Below are 21,276 nucleotides of genomic sequence, written 5' to 3'. Positions count from 1 at the left end.
ACGCTGCTGCTTCTATGCTGTTAACATCTTCCAAAACAACAATAAATATTCAGGTTTATTAATTATTTTTATTGTTTGCTATTATGAACAAGTAACAACGCCATCTGTTTAAATTTTTTCCGAATTTAAGTTTCTGGCCGACCGCAGCGACCGCGTATAATGGTAGTTAACTTCTGTAACGTTAGATGGTGCTAAAAGGTCACACAAACTTCACGTGCGGCGCGAAGCGTTTCCATGTGTGCGTGTTAGCGGGGAGGGAAGAACTAGCGGGCGTGGTTTACGAAGCGCCAGACGCGGCTGCAGTAGGCCCTTAACTAAATGTTATTTATTATAAACTAAGTCGTAAAATATTGCGATTATGATTCTGGGAATTATAATACGGATAAGTTTATCTGTATGTACACATGTTAAGTACATTCGTAAAGCCATTTTTAGGGTTCCGTAGCCAATTGGCAAAAAACGGAACCCTTATAGATTCGTCATGTCTGTCTGTCTGTCCGTCTGTCCGTCCGTATGTCACAGCCACTTTTCTCCGAAACTATAAGAACTATACTGTTGAAACTTGGTAAGTAGATGTATTCTGTGAACCGCATTAAGATTTTCACACAAAAATAGAAAAAAAACAATACATTTTTGGGGTTCCCCATACTTCGAACTGAAACTCAAAAAAATTTTTTTCATCAAACCCATACGTGTGGGGTACCTATGGATAGGTCTTCAAAAATGATATTGAGGTTTCTAATATCATTTTTTTCTAAACTGAATAGTTTGCGCGAGAGACACTTCCAAAGTGGTAAAATGTGTGTCCCCCCCCTCTGTAACTTCTAAAATAAGAGAATGATAAAACTAAAAAAAATATATGATGTACATTACCATGTAAACTTCCACCGAAAATTGGTTTGAACGAGATCTAGTAAGTAGTTTTTTTTTATACGTCATAAATCGCCTAAATACGGAACCCTTCATGGGCGAGTCCGACTCGCACTTGGCCGCTTTTTTGTTTTTATAGGATGTTGTTATCAAGCTGTTTTTACACCAGTGGACCGTTTAAAGTTCAAAATGTGTGGGTTTATCAACTGTGATATGTACTTATTATGTATGTGTATATTTCCCTAATATAAACTGAGAACACATCACACACTTCTAAGCAATATAGGAAATAGTGCATTTTGACAAGTATACTATTGACTGGGATATTTTATTTATTCTAATATTTATAAACACTCGGACTTTTTTTAATGGATCTCTTTTATCTGTGTCCTTAAGAAGTGCCCCTTGTACCTGAAAATTCAAATACCTAACGTCTACCATCGAGTAGGTTAGTGTACGTACTTCCTGCAAAAGTTCCTCGTAACTTTTTGGGCCAACAATGTTATTATGTTATGAAATATGAAGCGGCGTTCTGCAGGTGCACTAGAATGTTTGCTATTACTCCATTGTCTAGACTAGGGCCGGTATCATGTCTCAGGGGAATAGGTAGCGGACCGCAAATTATGTTAGCGTAGCGTACTCTGCGCCTGTTCCGAAAGCTTACATGGCGCAAGCAAACATTCGACCAGAATAACGTGACTATCGGATACACAACTGGGATTCCGGTAGTTATTTTTTTGGTTTGTTGCGCTTTTGTACGTTTATTTATTGTAACCGAAACTGAAGCAGCCTTTAAAACGCGATAACTAACCTCTCTCTCACACACACACTCTCTCTCACGAGAGCTCACTACACAGATCACCTCAATTAAATTACAAGCTGAATTACTATTTAGTATTTAAATACGTAGAAGCGTTCCCGTACATGTTATTATGGCAGTGTGAATGCTTACATTTACGTTTACATTTACGACCTGGACCTAGCTGGGATAACTGGTTATAAATTTCATCTGGAATTGTTATGGATAGTAAAAGTGACATTTCTTCAACCACAAAAGTCACTTTGACACTGACAGATTCATAGCCATAACAAATGCAAATCAAACTCATAACCTTTTATTACAATGAGAATACGCCTCTATTGTACTCAATTAAATGAGAAATATTAGCAAAACTGTAGTTCTAGTAGTCAATATGGGATGGTAGGGTAGGTATTTATATATATATGTATATATCTGTGGTGACCTAACCTTCGTAAACACTTCATAATGCCGTGTCTGTTTAGTCAGGCGTGGCTCACTCCGCGATTCGTCGCTTTGCTACAGGTAGCTAAAAGTACATCCGTTCCGGCCCCAATTTTGGGGAAAGCCATAAGCCGCGCGTGGCGTTGTCGCCACCTAGCGGCAAATCTGTGCTGTACGTAACAGACGCGTTTTGTTAGAGAGTGAGTCTTCTGTACTTAGTACTATTATTTATTCTGTGGTTTAGTTATGAAGCGTTAGGAATACGATCGCTGGAATCTAGCAGCTAGACCGTGGCGATCATTGTTTACGTGTTCCACGCTCCCGCTCACTCACTGTGAACAACAACGTGCCTTGATAGTGCTATTCTCTCTAAAGGGGCCCACAGATTATCAATTCGCCGGACGATATTAGCCTGTCAGTTGTTCGGAACTGTCACCTTTTGCCTTTAACTGACAGGCTGATATCGTCCGGCGACCTGGTAGTCTGTGGGCCCCTTAACGACTTAATTGTAAGATTGCCTCAACTACATAGCACAGACACTTTTGTAAACTTCACTAAATTCCAAAACCAGACTCGAATAATTAATAGGCTGCGAAGGTACTTATATGAATGATGAAACAGAGAGGATATTTTAATGTGACTCTATAGTTCGTTTTTTTTTGCATTAGAAAAAAGGTAAACAATCTTGATGTGTCTTTTAGTTGAAAAACACGTTTTAAAAATAAGTCACGGCAAATATGTAACAATTATAAATCTAATACGATCGTTTATATTCTTCAGCTTTCATAAGTAATAGTTACTGATTTTTAAAATGCGTTTTTCAATTAAAAGACATTTCAAGATCGCTCACCTTCTTTCTAATGCTAAAAAAATGAACTATACCTACATATAATAGTTCGAATATATTTTTAAGTTTAAAAGCATAACATTCTCGTGATTGGCACGAATCGTAAATTGTCATATCGTATGATTTATTGGTGATAGTCTTAAGGGAAATACTAAATTCAAACGTGTTTGCCCAGCCAGTACTTGACCTTGCGACATTTAGGTTCATAAATAATGCATACCTATGTCAAAAACAGGCCAGACCCTAAAGTCTCATTTTGAAAGTTCACGTACCTACTCCTAAAACTCGTTCCCCTTAATTTACGTAAATTTCCTCCCCTCTGGACCGAATTGCTAATTACCCGGCTTCGCTTTGCGAGACGTTTTTGCGTCAACTATTAATTCCATTGTAGCTCCTTCCTTTGCAAATGAGCGGACAATCAAATAGCTAAATTATAAGGCAACCATTTTAGGGTTAATTTTCACTACAAGTTTACTGGAAAAATATAGTACATATAAATAAGTCACTTCTGACACCATAAAGTGTACTTTTGTCAAGCTGTTAAGTAAGGTAGGTTTTCTATCTAGCTGCCCAGAAATGTTTACTATAATACCTATAAGTATAGCCAAGAACATAACTATCCAAATCAAATCAAAATTGCAATCTTACTAGTCCTATATCTGTAAATTTTGAACTTAAATGTTGGAGTTCTGAAATATACCTATAGTTCGTTTTTTTAGCATTAGAAAGAACTTGAAAGAGGTAAGCGATTTTGACATGTCTTTTAATTGAAAAGACTTTAAAAATCAATTACTATTACTTATGAAAGCAGAAGACTATAAAAGATCGTATTAGATTCATAATTGTTACATATTTACCGTAACTTATTTTTAAAATGTGTTTTTAAATTAAAAGACACATCTAGATTGTTTACCTTATTTCTAATGCTAAAAAAAAACGAACTATAATCCCGATAATCTAGGTAGTACTTCTTGTGACTTAGTGACTAATGTTTACATTTAAATACATATGTAATTGTCACTGAGTTTCCATTTGGTTGCATGTTGTGTTGTGTTGCATTGATGGTGGTAGTCCATTTGCTTTAAAAGATTGTAAGACTTTCGTCATTGACGTCATCTCGTTTGGGGATTTCCCGATTGACGTTAAAATGAATACTGCAATAAAAATAAATTGAAATCAATAAATCAGATGATGTGATTCTTGGTATTTTGAAAACAAATAATAGTGAAGATGTATTAAGTAGTGTCCGATCGAAACATGTTTTTTTGCCGAAACCGAAACCGAATGTTCGGCTTTGGCTCTAGTTTCGGCCGCAACCGAAACCGAACCTTCGGTCGGACACTAGTATTAAGTATGCACATGGATTTTGACTGGAATGTATGTACGAGTACGCGCCTTCATCGTCAAAATTGTGGTTTCTGACGAGTGGAACACCTCTGGAACAAAAGTTTAGGCTGTTGGTAATTATTGATTGGTACCATAGACTAGGAATCCTCTAGACGGAGTTTAGAGCAATTATTTCATGAAACCGATGCTGCCAAAAATACTGGGGTGCGGGGGACGAGGTGAGCGAGTCCCGTGCCGTGATTGGTCCGTTCAAAGACACGGACGTCACACAAAGACACTTTGACTCGAAGTTGGAGTAAAACTAGCGTATAAGTGGCAGAGGGGGTAGCGTTACTATGCTCAGTCTAGTGGATATCTTGTCTGTGATTGGTACTTTCATTTTAGTGTTTTTTCGGTTGCGTCCTAAAAGGAGTCCAGGGTCCGATCGGCAACATATTTAAAAAAACGAACATAGGCACTATCTTTGTTTAGACTACTAACTAAACTATTTCTATCTGTGTTTGAAATAGGGGAAATTGGGCCTTGCGGCGATTAGTCTAATCTAATATTTACCGTTATTTGTGTAGTTACTTAATCAGTAATTATTTACTCCTTCAACAAAAGCGTTCCAAACTTTGAACTCGACTACATTACCTATAGTGGAGTCAATATAAAGTTAAAGTTACATTAATTGCACAGTCAAATGTTTCTACACGGGTGAATTATATATCATATTGAATACCCGGCTGCGAATTAACAACTTGATATCTGTTCCCGTTTTTGAGAAATAACATTTTTTTAATTTTATATTTTATACTACCTAAACAGTAATTTCACACTAGAGATTTTTTGAAGAATGGGCTATGAAGCTTACACGACTACAAGGTCAAAATTTCTCCCGACAATAATATTAATTATAGATTTAATGAAAAAAACAATAACTTTGTAAGTTTTTCATGACCGAGAATATCCCACACTGAGAGAAAAGTTTACTATTGTGGTTAATAGTATTTGTTTCGATCATGTTTAATTTATCTGCCTGAGGAACTGCTATATTCGCAGAATAGCAGCATGATATTGGAAACAAACAGCAAATAATGTTCTACACAATTAATGGACACTTCTAGTTTTTTGACAGTAAGTGTACAAGTTATTGAAGAATAACATACTTATTTTTCTCGCAATTATTAAATCAATTTCCAGCATAAAAGGTCAATGAAGTATGCTGTATTTCCAGGCTTCCACAGAGGCCAAGTCAAACTTTGTTTAAGATGTCAAAAAGATATCATTTTGTTATCATTCGCCCAACCGTCTCGCTCGCACCAATACATATTTCATCTAGTACGAGTGAAATGCACGCGCGAATGATATAAAATGACATCTTTTATAACAAAGTTCGAATTAGCATCAAGGTATATTAGGAAAATATACCTTATGACTTATGGCATTGCGTTAAGGTTTAATAATTCAATGCATAAAGTGTCTGTGTTTATGTGAAAAATGATAGGTGTCAATTTTTATATCTATTCACAAAACGTTTAGAATACAGGATGCACAGTCAGATATAAATAGACCCTTGAAGTCTTACAACTATCTATGATACTGGATCTCAAGCTTATTTGGTTAGTAAGTACCGTCCACCAAGTTATACTTCGAATAGCCACCCGGACAAATTCCAAAGCTAATTTCGAATTTTAAAATTTGACAATTCACGAGAAGAGTAACGTAACGTCAAAGGATATGTTTGTCCCTTTTCAACGATCCTGTCATCCGATGCTTGAGTAGAGTGAAACTAAAAGAAGCAAATGTCAGCAATTCGTAACGCGTAGTTTTTGTTAGCGTTAGCGCATCGCGACATGAGAACTAGTATGAGCCTGGCCCTCGATTACGTATAATTGCAAGGAAACTTGGGATCAAGTTATCTTAGTCAATTTAGAGCAGTTGGAATTCAACTCATTGTGAAATTTTTGAACGTTTTCAAATAATTTGTTGGATTAAGTAGTAAAAGTGTTACAGTGTGTTATATATTTGTGATCTACTTACAAGGCCCTTTCATTTGGTACCCCACATGGTATGTTTAAAAGAAAAATGGTAAAAACTTTGCGTCATAGCAACTACCCTCACCACTTTCGCGCTTGTCATCTCATATATTTGTGTTCAGGATATTATACTGAATGCACTGATACCAAATATACTCATATCCGAGACGACATGAGCGTAAATTTTTCTAGAAGACTTTTCGAGAAAAGGCCAGGCTACAATATCTTTACAGGTTGATTGATACTGAGTGTATTAACACCATGTTCACCCATATCCAAGACGATATGAACGAAAAGTAACCTAAAGCCACCCTACCAACATTTTCGTAACAATGAGAGATTATTTCTTGGAAATAATGTTGTAATATAAACTCCTTGTAGAGCACCTACCTGCGAAGAGATCGTGCTGTCAAAGTTGTTAATGATTTAATATAATATTGTTAATTAACTAAAGTTTTATTAATGCATCATTTCATTTTATACACCGCGGGATTTAATAACCTGAAAGATTTAAATCACGTATTTTTGACGACAGTACGAGTAAATAATGTTATATCAACATGGGTCCAATTATATATTTTAATTAAACTACTATTTCAGTACAAATTAAATCATATTAATTTACCGCTTCTTTGTGAACAAACCTTTATTCAGAGAGTGAGCGAGTTTAATTAATCTCAAGTAGAGAAACAGAGAGCGAGCATGACATTTCATGAATCACTCCGATATCATACGATGCACGGCGAATGCAGTGACATGTGTTCCATGACAAGAAGTGTCAAGTTATGTCTAGGATCATGTTTACGTTGAAATTATTTCAATTGATTGGCACCTCAAAATACCACAAATTGTATCAAAACTTAATTAATTACTACAACAGTAGGTATAGTGCAGTTATTATTGTTGAAACTTTGCGATAAAATCTTTTCCTTTGAGGTAACCAATGCCATTAACCATGATTATATCCGAAAGAAATCATGCCTCTTATTGTTTTAACTCATACTACAGCTGGAAAGGGATGATTACTTGAATGACCTTTTGTTAAAATATCGATCATGCTTATCAGTACGTATTTTAAATTCTCGATGTGTTGATTTATACTGAGTAAAGTAAAATAAACAACTATGTTAAACAATTACGCTTTTTTATTAATTTAATGAATTAGGTTTTCGAAGTGTGTACCACCGTTTTCAGCACAAAGATTTAATTTTAAACGGATTTCATTATTTAGGTTTACAAAAGTGTTCTTTATTTCTTCGGAAGCCGTTCGAATTTTTATTAATAATTCTTCTCCAGAGTTCACTGGTGTTGAGTATTCCTTCCTTATCTTTCAGAGTTCCCCATAGAAAAAAACCAATGGCGTTAAGTCGGGTGACCGGGCGGGCCAGATTAGGACGTTGCTTCCACGGCCAATCCACCTCTCAGGGTATTGTTCGTCTAGCCAATTTACGAACTTCTAGGCTGAAGTGGGTCCGTCGTGCCGGAAGCACATAGTTCTTCGGGTTTCCAAATCCGTACACAAAGTGAATATCCGCTAAATGAATTTTATTTATTACAGTCAATCAAATTTAAAGATGTTATCTTGCGCATATCTTGTGTGACATATGAAATATGTCATTTTATTGACATCAATTTCGTCATTTTCGTCAAACTATCAGCCAGTTATCATAAAGGTAAATAGTTTGTACTCTCGTGATTGAGAACAGAACAAAATTTCGGTAGTGAAACCTTTTTGTAGGATATCAAACTTAATTAAGTGAAACTGGCTAATAACCATGTAGTTAGTGCGTCTGCGTGTAAAATTAGTTGGTGGCTACGTCACGCATAAGGGTGTGTTAGAATTGAGATTTTTTTACTTGTGATTTGTTTTAAATAATTAATATCTCTTAAATTAAGGGTTTTTGGACTATGTGTTATATAACTTTATATACTCTAATTAGGCTCTAAAATCGTTGGTTTAAATCTTTCGGGTTATTAAATCCCGCGGTGTATATAACCCTATTACCCTTTGAATGACCTTTTTCACGTTTTCTACAGCAATGCAGTCGACTGCAGCAATTTTGAAGCGCGACATTGCTACCGACTGCATTACTGTGGTAAATGTCAAAATCGAAGTTCCTATCTGGATTTTGGCGTCCATTAAAAATAAATAATCAAAGGAGGTCATCGATCAAATGGGCCGGAGGACAAGCCATCGTTAACTGGTAGAGAATGCCTTATGGCATTAAGTCCGCCTCTTGTACTATAAGGTTTTTCTTTTGTGCAATAAAGATTAACCACTTTATTCATAAACTTTACGGGCCTGATTTAGTTCAATTATGTTTATCCCTTACTTACAAATACATAAGTTAAAGTGACAGATAAGGACAAACGATTATTACTATTATTAGCTAATTGAGGTTTGTAGCGCGTTTATGAATAACGGGGGTTAAAGAAATAAAATAAATACAGATGATGACAGTAATTATATACGCATTTTATTACGGAAAAAGATTTAATATTGGGTGTAAATGAAACGGGAATTGGAAATATAAAATAAAATGATATTATATTATTCATTTCCGTAAGTCAAACCATCATCTTTATTAGCATTGACATAACGCTCAACTTCGCACAAACCGTATGGTTTTTCACTAAGGAGTGATATATTCTCTTTACGCTAAACTTTATGGTGGGTAGACAAGTCTGTATACTTCTTTGGAACTAACTGCCATAGTCTGTCATAGCCATGTCATAGCCTCATAGCTGACATATGTGACGTATAGGAGATACCGCAATGCATGCATGCATTGCGCGTTTTATAGGAGCTTGGCCTGAGGTGTGTTAAGTAAGCGCGCAACGCATACCGATGAAACTGGGTAAGATAGTCATGGGAGAATTAACGGTCGACCGGATCGCGAACTCTCGGCTGTTGAAGCGGAACAATCGTCTGCCGCGAACATTGAAGTGAGACGGAGATATGGAAGTCGATAAAACGTTCTCTACAGTGAATCAGTACCCGCCATTTAGGGTAATTTAAATAGCTTGGATGATTTAATAATGGTTTTATTCCATACAATATTACATATACGTGGGAGATTTTTTGTTGTTACACTAACATTAGAAAGAGATTTGAGAAAGTGAAAAACAAACCCACTGTCCATTTTCTCGAAGCAACGAAAACATTTTCAAAACAAAAATGGTTAATAGTAATTAAATGGATGAATTTACGTGAGAGATTTTTTTGTAGGATATAGTAAATATACAGAGCTTAATTAACATGTAATTGTTATGTACACATAGTTGTTATTTTTATATAAAAAAATATTTTTAATAAAGAAAATTATTGGGAGCTGGTTTTGGTGTCAAGCTGGGAGAAAATATAAATACATAATGAGTATATGTTTGAGAACTGCATATTAAAAAATCTCGAGTGTCGGATTCATGTTTTGATATATTTTTTCTATTTTAATAATAATTTGGATTTATTAAAACCATGTGACATATTTTGTGGAGATTTTTTTTTAAATATAGTATTTGCAACATAGGTTATCACATCTCAAAAAATCTCTAGTGTGAGAATTCATGTAGAGCTCTCATACATTATTAACTGTGCTGACCCGCCTACTACAATATTATGGTTATCGCTTGAACACACACACACAATTGAGGTTGCGGTTGAATTATTGTGATGTTATTGCCACTGTTAGAGTAGATACGATAGGCATGTATTGTGCCGCAAACATAGCAAAAAAAATACACTGCCTACCTAAACTTGCCTATTTCAAGTATTTTGTATTACATAAAACTAGCAAAAGAGTGATTCCTGCATTTCTTACGAATATACTATCCGTTGCAAGATGTACTAAACGCCTTGCATTTAAGTGCAGTCGAGCTTGGACAGAGCTTCTCATTGTCCAGGCCGTTCAGACGCAGTCTACAATAGAAATTCCTGCAAAATTATGCATTTCTGATGAGGTATTTTCTAATGGGTAGCTTTCATGATCAATTAAGCGTATGTTGAACTTCACACTACCTATATTTAATATGCATAACGATATATTATTATTTACTTATCACTTGTTACAATCACTAATGCGTGTGTAATTTCATAAGGATATAATGTTTTATAAAGCGTGTACAGGTACTGTAATCAAACATTTTTTTTAGTTTGATCTATATCTACCTATAATGATAAAACAGTAAAAATAATTGTTTTGGACTCATAACGTAATGAACAGAATTTTAATTTTGTCTGCAATCAACAAATATATCGTCTTTACATAGTTTCAGTAAACAAATACATACATATGAACGGTCATATTACATTGTTGTGTTTTCGTTGCATACCAAACTTAGTTCAATATGTCCGTACCTAAAAAACCCAAAGCACGCGGGTGTTTCAATTATCCGAAATTCGGGCGCAGAGTAAACACCAGTCTACATTAACTGCTTAATTTTACAAACTATATTTTTTTCACTATGTTGGTATGACGTACACAGTTCTTATGCCACGTTCTATTGTTTCAGCAACTCAAAGATGAGCTCGGCGAGGTGGTCGCGGAGCTGGAGGCGCTGGACGGGCAGGAGGAGTGCAAACAGAACAGCAAGGCCAAACAGATGAGCATCGGCAGGAAAAAGTTCAACATGGACCCCAAGAAAGGTGAGCGGAATCATCTTTACATACCCAAATTTCATAGTTGTGCACCATTGGCTAAGGGCTGGGTATGTCATTTTATGCACCTAACTTAGAGCGACACGTGCTTAATGAGATTATGCCAAGTAATATGGGTTCATGACTTTGACATGACATGAGTTTCATGACTGAGGATGAGGACTATTATCATTGGACGATGTCGAGAACCATACAAGCCACAAGCCCTATTGAATTATTGATGTGTTATATCACTTGGTAGCTATCGGCCCTAAGGAGCGCTCATCATTTGCTAAGCTTAGAATGATGCTTCTTTCGAGCTGCTTGTATCCTGTATCTAGCCTCAAACGCTGTTGTTTAGCAAGGCTGATCTACGAAAGTTGCTATTAATGTTTCTCATTCACATTCGAGTAGGTAATTATGTCGAAAGAATGTGACCTCGGGTGGTTTTCCCGAGTTCAATGTACTAAGTAGTCTGTAGTAGGTTTAGGTTGATTATTCACATTATGAATCACAAAATTTTACATATTAACTTGTTAAAAACACGTAGACGTAAATAATTGCGCCATTGCATGTGAAATGATAGTTGAATACATTTACTTTTTTCACAACGAACGTTCCTCAATAGCAGCTCGATATACATAGCAAATTAACTAAACGTTAGTGTGAACTAGCTTATATTAATAAAACATAGCTCTCACACATACATACTTATAATTTAATACACGAAGACATGAATAATAGACAATATTCGCGTATGTCTATTGACAATATAACGTAATGATACGATAGCCTTTATAAAAATGGCGGAACACAGTGCCATCCATTATTTCGATGGCATTCACGCGACAGCGGCAGGTGCGGCGTTCCCGCGGCAAGGCCTAGGCATACCATACCTTCCACGTGCAAGCAAATTGTCCTATCCTTTCTCTGTTCCCATCGCTCATCAAGTATAACGGGACCTTGACATATGTAACAACTATGCGTGAAAAAGTCGTTTATGAAGACTTGTCAGGCAAACCAGTATAAGGACCAGTTGCACCAACCACATTTGACAGACTGATCAACGTCACTCGGCAGAGAACTATGAAAATTCCCATAAAATAAAATTAGCGAACGCTTTAACGGTGACAGGCGGTTTGGTGAAAACCTAAGAGTGGTAAATACATTTTTTTCCTGAAAACGTCATATTCACACGTCACGAAAAATTTCTTAACTAGGTACCTAATTTTTGTATGGTTATCAAATATAACAGGGCTGTTATACCGTTCGGTCTGTCTTCGTCACACAGGACACTTGTTCTTCTGAGCAATCAACTCGTTTGCGTTCCGTAAACTATGGGAACTCGACCAGCACTCATTACTAGCTTGACCGACCAACAATCCCGACATTACTGCGACACAATCACCTGGATGCTTCTCATTACTAACACGAATCCATTCACAGGTGTCTTGAATCTCACTTAATGACAGTTGATTGCCGCCTTCCCCGCGACGTGCGTGTTTTAAAAGAGAAAGCACTCACAGGACTGATGGATGACGCATTTTTACTAATTTAATTCTAAGAAATACTTTATCTATACTAACTGGTGATGACAAAGAAGTCTATTATCTAATAGGTCAATAAAAAGATCATGGCCAATTGTATACGAACAAAAGTGCATTCAATGAATGCTCGAAATATATACGGGCCTCTTATTCTCGCATCAGCTAATTAGGTATTAAATAATTCTCCAATAACAGACAGTTACATCACCGCAAGGCCGTGTGCCGTTATAGTAAACAAGGTGGAAATTATGAATCTTTGCGGTCCACGCTTGACCAACATGACCGATGGACGGTACGCTAATGTATCGGTGTCCGGTTATTAAGACTGGCTCGAGAACACATTACTGCCAGTTTACTGAGCTAAGTTGAACACTCCTATCGCTAACGGGCTAGTTTTCAATAGTATGATTTCCCTGTTACACATTAAAATCACTAAGATCAGATTTATGAAATTTCACAAAAAAAATATTTTGTACTTACATGTACACTCAAGAGCGAAGTGAAAACAGGCGCATTAAGAAGCTGGTTTGATGATAGCAGTTAAATATGTACATGTACATAAAACGCATCATGCATAGCTTATGTTTTTCTCACAAACATGGTACAAATCCAATAGTTTACAAAGATTTAGGCCCATTAGGAGATTAGTATAACACAGTCAGATAAAAAGACTACATTTAATTTGGCAAGCACGCTATACGAAGTCCTAAGAAGTATGCAATGCAGTCTTACAGATAAAGATATATCATACTACTAATTTACGTCTGAGCTTAATCTTTTCACACAAGCTAATTAGGTCGCGCGCACACTAGCTCAAAGCTGGCAGGCGCGACAAGCAAGGCCCTGTGCCAACTTCTCTGAATACACACTCCTGGCTCTCGAGCGCTGCGTCCACAAGTTTCCTTACCTGGACAATTTCCTAATGACGTCGCGTACTGAAAGGCCTTTGTACGTGTACTTTGAATTTTCTTATTGCGTTTACGAGAGCCATGAATGTCGAAATGTTTTCGTTGGATGAAATTATTCAAGTTAAGCACCTTTGCATTTTTATACCTCCGCTTACTGATAGCAAAAATTAATTCATAAAATCGTGCCTCTAAGCTGACGTTAACAGCTGATGGCACTGTTTAGGAAACCATATGATATATAGGTACATGTATCTTTGCTGATAGATTTAGATTTTAGATTTACAGCTACACACAGATTTATAGGACAGCTTATCATGATGTTATGGATGTTAGATATTACCGTCGAGTTTCAAAATTATTGCAGTCAAAGAATTTTAATTTTGTTGTGTGCTGAACAATGGTATTTCAAGAGCCACATATATTACTAGCTTCGATCTGTTTGAAGCGTACATTTGGCAAACAATATTTATTTTGATAGCAAGCAGTTTCGTGTTTAGTGCAGCATCACAAAACTTGCCAAGTCTGCATTGGAGCCGGTATAGCCATGCTGATTTTGGCGCATCCCAACAACAATGGTTTATTACTTGCACGTGCTGTTCGTATATACTAGCCTTGTTTTTCTGGAATTTTAATAGATAGTTACGAGGGGTGTTCAAAATATTCTCGGTATGAGAATGAAAACAAACAAGTACGAAAAGTTTGATATTTTTATTTTTCAATATACTCCCCCCCTATGTTCATACACTTAAAAGATCGATCAATTATTTTTTTTAATCCCTCGTAGAAATATTTTTTATCTTTCGTGTAAAAATGCTCCTCCACTGCCGCCTTCAATGCTTCATCGTCAGAAAATTTATTTCCACGCAGATCCTTTTTAAGATTGGGGAGCAAAAAGAAGTCGCTGGGGGCTAAGTCCGGACTATACGGTGGGTGAGTAACAGTTTTAAACCCACATTCAACAATAGCTGCCTTGGCAATATGAGCAGTATGGACAGGGGCGTTGTCATGCAGAAGCAGAATACCTTTGGTTAACTTTCCTCGCCTCTTTTCTTTAATTACATCCTTTAATTGACGTAGAATGTTAGCGTAGTACTGTCCTGTGATATTTACACCTTTTTCTTTATAATCGATTAGTAATACTCCTTCACAATCCCAAAATATCGTGGCCATGACCTTGCCAGCTGAAGGGATGACCTTGAACTTCTTGGGATGAGCTGAACCCTTAATGTGCCACTGCATGGACTCTTGTTTACTCTCTGGGTCATAATGATGAACCCAGGTTTCATCTCCAGTAACTATTCTTTGCAGCACCTCATCAGGATTTTCACCGCACAGGTCAATAAAATCGGAACAACAAGCTACACGCATGTCTTTTTGAAGCCGAGTCAGCATTCGCGGAACCCATCTTGCACTTACTTTTGACATATTAAGATGGTCATGTATAATATCATGTACGGTACCAATAGAGAGATTGGTTACTTGTGCTATAGATTTTACCTTCACTCGACCATCTTCCAATATAAGTTTTTCCACTTTATCAATATTTTCTTGTGAAGTAGCTACTACAGGCCGGCCAGGTCTAGGGTCATCTTCAATACTCTCCCTTCCGCGTTTAAACTCGCTTGACCACTTTTGAATGGTAGATAAAGAAGGAGCAGACTCACGGTAAACACAATCCATTTCCTCTTTTATGGTTTTTTGATTTTTACCCTGTTTTGTCAAGAATTTTATCACGCATCGATGTTCTAATTTAGTTAACATTGTCAATTCGCACAGGATGTTCATGTTTGTTCAGCAATTGCAGAAAAACAAAAGACTATCTCGGTTCGAATTATACTTTTTTTTAATGTCAATGAATAAACCTTAGCGGCCAGTAACGAAAGAAATTTTAGAAGAGGTCGTAAGATATCAATACCGAGAATATTTTGAACGCCCCTCGTAAACCACGTTTAACGCTACAGCGAATGTTGTGGTAGCTGAAAATTGTTGAACATTCCAATTTGTTTTTTGTAGGAGTCCGAAGGATTTATTCTAGTGCCTTTGAAATCCATTTTCCGCTTGAGAAAAAAGTTTTAAACATAAATTATGATCTTTAAAAATTTAAAATCTTGAACTAGTCTTAGTTTTCGAAGGGTCTAATGGCGTTTTTTTTTCTTGTCCCAAACACTTTTTGTTCAAATTTGGGATTTTTTATGTTATTTCTACTCAGAATCACGAGCTCTTTCTATCCTAATAGGAGAAAAAAAGTGTCCCAAAATTTCCATACATTTTTCGATCTTTCCATTACGCGACCACCATACAAAGTCTATGAAAAATGGTGACGGAATGGAAATAAAAACCTTAGGACACTTTTTCTCCTATTAGGATAGAAAGAGCTCGTGATTCTGAGTAGAAATAACACAAAAAATCCCAAATTTGAAAAAAAAAGTGTTTGGGACAACAAAAAAAAAACGCCCTAATATCCTTATTAGTCCCTTCGAAAGCTAAGTATAGTCCCTACTATCATAAATATAACAGGCTTTATAATAATAATTCAGCTTATCCTTTGAATATGCAATGAAGATGCATAATTCATATAATGCCCTGCATGGCACGTGACTTTGAGGGTTTCTTTCCCCCGGGAAATAATTTCACCGGCTCGATGTCACATCATGTGGTTTTGTACTAAATTATGTGCTTGTAGGTTTCTATAAATTGCCGTGACGAGGAAAACTGAAGTAGGTAAACGTAATTTCCTGCCGTGGCACTTACGTAGCTGTAATTAATCATGTGCTACATCAAGGCCTACCTGAGTTAGTTCTTGTTAGGGCTAAACGTTTTTTTTTTCTATAAACTGTTTCTTATAAATTAACTGAGAAACAGTTTCCTTCTAGACGGACGTGACCTCACTGATCTTCTTTAAGAGTTTAAGACACGTCCCATTCATTACGCTTACTACCCATTCTCGCAAACGTAATTATTTATACCTACGCGATGTTTCTTTTTAACACAAAGTTATGTTACATTAGTGCGGCGCAGGTTGTAAGTATTAGAATTTTCTTTTTAAAAACAAATCAGTTACGTTTCGTTTTATCTGTTTCTCCTTTTCTGCGGTTTTACATTACCTTTCGGCTCTTCTTGTTAGATCTGACGATAATATAAACGAAATCTCGGCTTGTTAAATTCACAGTAGCAACACAAACGTCGACACAAATGGCGGTCGCATTGCAACTCAAATAGCTAGTAAGCTAGCAGCTACCTGACTGCAAATGCGCTCAGTGAAAATGGTAACTATGTACTTACTTAGTTAGGTACCTCTACGTTTGCGATTAGGTCTTTTGAAAAATATTTATTACTTACATCATTTGGACCTCAAATTCAGAATTACAAAAAATGCTAAATTTCTAATTACCTGCCAAAACAACTTGTAAAACACAACTATTTACATATTTATTTCTATATTTGTCATTGGAGATAAAGGGATTTTCTAGGTGTTATTAGTCTAACAGTAAGAAATGCGATTTAAAAAACGGGGGTGGTGGATTAGATCCGGCTCGTACCAACGATATTCAACATCTACCACTTAGGTACCTATTTACGGTGGGTACGGAATTTTACCCCGTTGCTCCCATAACAAAGCGATGCGTTATCGTTGCCGGGGAATTTGTGTCCTGTGGGAAATATAAAAATTGTGACTTCCAATTCAACTCATCCATTATCGTTAAGTGGCGTCTCCGGTCATGCAAGATCGTAGATTTCCTCTCACTAGCTCCTCTGTTATACTTATAAACTATCTTATAATTACAGTTCACAACCGCTCATTTTAGTTGCACTTGCATGCTCGTTTACGGATGCTAGCATAAAAATGTTAGACGGACTCACCCAACGAGAGTTCCGTACTTTTTATTATTTGTTGTTATAGCGGCAACAGAAATACATGTGTGAAAATTTCAACTGTCTAGTTATCACGGTTCATGAGATACAGACGGACAGAGGAGTCTTAGTAATGGCGTCCCGTTTTTACCCTTTGGGTACGGAACCCTAAAAATAGTCAGCGGACTCACTTAAGTTTCACTTCACTTCAGGACTTTTATTTATTATTGTTGACTGATCAGCGATTGGCCCTAGTCCCTAGGGAGAAAGCGACGACATATTATAAGATGTAGCTCACTGATTCAGTTACTGTCTATTCAATCTTGCTTTTATTCTTATTATTTTTTTACTTGCTCATGCGTAGAAAAAATAGAGATGTAGTATAAATTATACTAAATTTAGGGCTTGTGGAATTTATATTATACCTATTCATATTTGCACTGTTCAGTTGACTTCTTATATATGCACCATCCAACAGTCAGTAGTGGTCCGTGAGCATGATCGCATGTCACACATCGCTTGCCGACTTCGTTCCGTAATCACACGATAATCCGTCATACTGCCTGCATTTGCCATGCCAATATGTTCTTGGCATAAACATAAATCCGGTTCTATTTGATACCTAGGATAATGACCTTTAGCAGAAAAATATATCTTCACAAAAAACATGTTAAGAGCTAGATTAATGCCTTGTATCGACCGGTGCACGGTGCGAAACTGCGTAGCGAGACGCGTCATATTTCTCGAATAGTACTTAATGACGTCGTTAAAGGACTCCAACCTTATTGCGGAGAAAGAAATGTCATGTCTGATGGGCGACAATATGGCACCCTATATTTGCTGTGCGTGACTGAGGCCGTAGTAGTTACTGAGCTAAATACAATCATTATTATCAGTAAACTATTTTTCATATTTTATATATGTAAATTTGGACCTACGAAAGCTGAGGCCCCTCTGATAGTTGCCACGCCTTGTTCTTACAGCACCCATATGGCTATAGGCATGTAAATCTGTATTAGAATGGTATTGGTATTCCATCTGTCCAATATCTTGGTCTAATATGCATTGCGTCTCTCTCTCATTAATCAAAATGTGAGACGCAAATACACATTGGACCAAGATATTGGACAGATGGAATAGCTTGAAGCTAATTTCCAAAAAACACGAAGATGTAAGTATTCCAATCGAAAAATAGTGAAATAAAACTTGTTCTCAACTCCCCGACTAAATTGAAGTTAGGTTATAGTAAGGAAAGTTAACAAAACTAAGGAGCTGGCAATACGATTTCGGTTCATTTTTATAGGATTCTGACGTAGGTGGGGCATAATACCTAAAAATAGTTTTTTAGGTGTTAAATCTAAACACGGTCTGACATCTACAGAGGGCAAATTCTCAGGTCAAAAGGTCTGGTGCCTATTTGAATTTTGTTGAGAATTCGAATCAATATTCGAATATTCGCGTTTACATTATTATACCTAAAGATTTTCCGCCTACGTGATTCAGGCCCTGGCAGTGGTGTTAGTCTACGCCTACTTATTCGACCTAGGCTTATTCCCTTCCCCCAATAAGAACCATTATAAACATGATCTCCGAATACGAATAATTCATACGCAACTCGAGGTCACAGTACCTATGATTTTTAGAGCGGTCAACTCGGCTGCCACATACTGCATTGGGAATATAGGAGTAGTCCGGGGAGGCTGTGTGACGTAATACGTGGTAATACAGAGGCGCACTGCGTAGGAGTTAGCACGAGTACGACCACGATATGGCGAACTAAAATCGATAGAAGCTTCTCTTTACGTATCAAAGGAATTAGGAAAGCTCCCCTCAAGTAGAGATAAGTTGTCCGAACGTATTGTTTATTGATTACTATGTATAAGCAAATATACTACACTTTTTCTGATGTAAACTATTATACAAACTTATATTTTGTGAGATAAGTAAATAAATTAAAATAGTACCTATGTAGGTATTATAGATGTTAAATAAAATACATTGCAAAACAATCGGCAATTTCGTACCTAACTTAATTTTAAGTAGAAACTGTTATTTGTTCCCAACTCCCCGCATAATTAATGCACGAGTTTTACCGCCATTTTCGCGCCTGGAATCTCATAAAGCTCTTGTTGAAATTGAGGTTTAACACGTCAGTTATAAATTGCAATGCATTGTTTGTTCGCATACCGGCGGGCTGCAATTGCGGCGGAAATGCGTGCATACGGCGCCGGTCACCGACTGCTTTCGCGGTATCGGGCCGGGCGGGTTGCCATCGCCGACTAGCTATTAGTGTAAGGCCTGAGTGGACGCTCGAGTTGGGCGTGCAGCGGGGCGGGGCGCGCGGCGTGCATGTTAAACAAATGCAAACGTATAGGAGCGGCCTTAGTGCACGCTGCTCAAATCACTTGGGAGCTCGATGCCACGCTGCACGCCGAACGCTCCGCTCCGAGCGTCCACTCAGGCCTTACACTTAGCCTTGGGAATGCCAGTATAAGCGGGACTTTGGCTGTAACCGTGAACCCCGATGATTCATTCGTCTATTTGCCCCTGCATATTCGAGCGATAAAATATTTTCGCAGAACGGTGGGCTCTCTTATCACGGTGGATTTACTATTTTTCTTCTAACCAGCGATCGACCCTGGTCAAACCTGATAGGAATCACTGGTTCGTCTTGCAGCACCCCAGGAATACGTTCCCTGAGAGCCACTCGTCTCAGACCGAATGCTTTTAAATTCAGTATCGCGTTTCAGCCCTAATGCACTGCACTGGAACATATAAAGGCCAGCTTTCAGCAAAAAACTAACGAACGCTCCCAATGTTGCTTTTACCGGTAAATATTTGGACAGAAACGTCAGAAACTTTTTGGGCGGCTTTCAAAACGACTGTTTGAACAATATTTTAGGTTTTCATCGTTATATATTTCCATCCGAATTGCGTAATGTTTTTGTCCTTTGGTTACTACGGTACGGTGGATTGTTATTATTATTAACACAACACGCATTGTGTTTATTGGGCAATGCAGGTCGATTAATGTGGTATGAAAACATATCCTGCCCTGAACCACTTTTTTTTTGCCGTTGTTATTACATAAATCGTTAAAAATATGCTATTTCATCAAATCAAATAATATAACAAACACGAATAGATAGGTATATGTTACGTTCCGACAACGAACGCATTCACGAAAACTCTAGGGCTTAGCAAAGTCACTCGAGCGTGTGTTTTATTTTTTCCATTCACTCATGATTCGAATCGCGCCTTCTTATTGAATATTCAAGTGTTCACGAGCAGAAATGGGATCGTAAATCTCATTTTCCTTTCCTCTGTACATGAGTACACATAAATGAATATCACTTTCCAATATCCGAGAGGAAAGGCGGTGAATAAAAGGCATAAAACATGTCAACGTGTTATGTGGAGAGGATTGAGTTTAATAATCTCAGGAATGTATAGGTTTTGGTGTCAACTGTCAACGTTTAACGGTAGATGATAATTCTTGTGGATACCTCAATTAATCTCGTCACTTGTTAAATAAATGTCCGTTTCACAAATATAAAGTATAAGCTTTATTTAATTTGCTAGATGATTCATGTTGTTGGTGCTTACGACAAGGAAGATGCGTTGGTATACTAGGTATAGTAGAAGATAGCAGTCGAACAGTTGAATAACTCATTAATAATTAATAATAATAATTAAGCCTTTTTATTTCCTTAATAAAATTTGATTTACAATGGTATATTGTAAATAATAATAAAAACAATTACAACACAAATAATACATTTAAACATTTTTATCAAGGACCTCTTCATAGAGTGAAGGCCTCCTCCATTTTTCTCCACATAGATCTGTCATTCGCTTTATCAATCCAGTTTTTTCCTGCTGCTTTTAAAATCTCATCGAGCCATCTCTCCGCAGGTCTGCCTCTGGGTCTCTTGCTTGTCGGTCCCTTCCATGATGTTATCTTTTTATATGCAGTCATTTTTGTATAACAACAAAAATAACAACTCTTTT

General features: G+C 37.0%; 1 protein-coding gene across 1 annotated transcript in view; it reads left to right on the top strand.

The window, feature by feature from the left end:
• Positions 1-21,276, top strand: part of LOC134650940 (cytohesin-1) — an 80,259-nt gene that overhangs the window by 49,315 nt on the left and 9,668 nt on the right. The window contains exon 3 of the mRNA XM_063505896.1: positions 10,835-10,967. Coding sequence (XP_063361966.1) covers positions 10,835-10,967 — 133 coding nt within the window. The remainder of the gene's footprint in view (positions 1-10,834; positions 10,968-21,276) is intronic.

This window comes from Cydia amplana, chromosome 9 (assembly GCF_948474715.1).
Source record: "Cydia amplana chromosome 9, ilCydAmpl1.1, whole genome shotgun sequence".
NCBI classification, from domain to species: domain Eukaryota; kingdom Metazoa; phylum Arthropoda; class Insecta; order Lepidoptera; family Tortricidae; genus Cydia; species Cydia amplana.
Note: the sequence above shows the minus strand (reverse complement) of the source record. Positions and strands in the feature narration are given on the sequence as shown.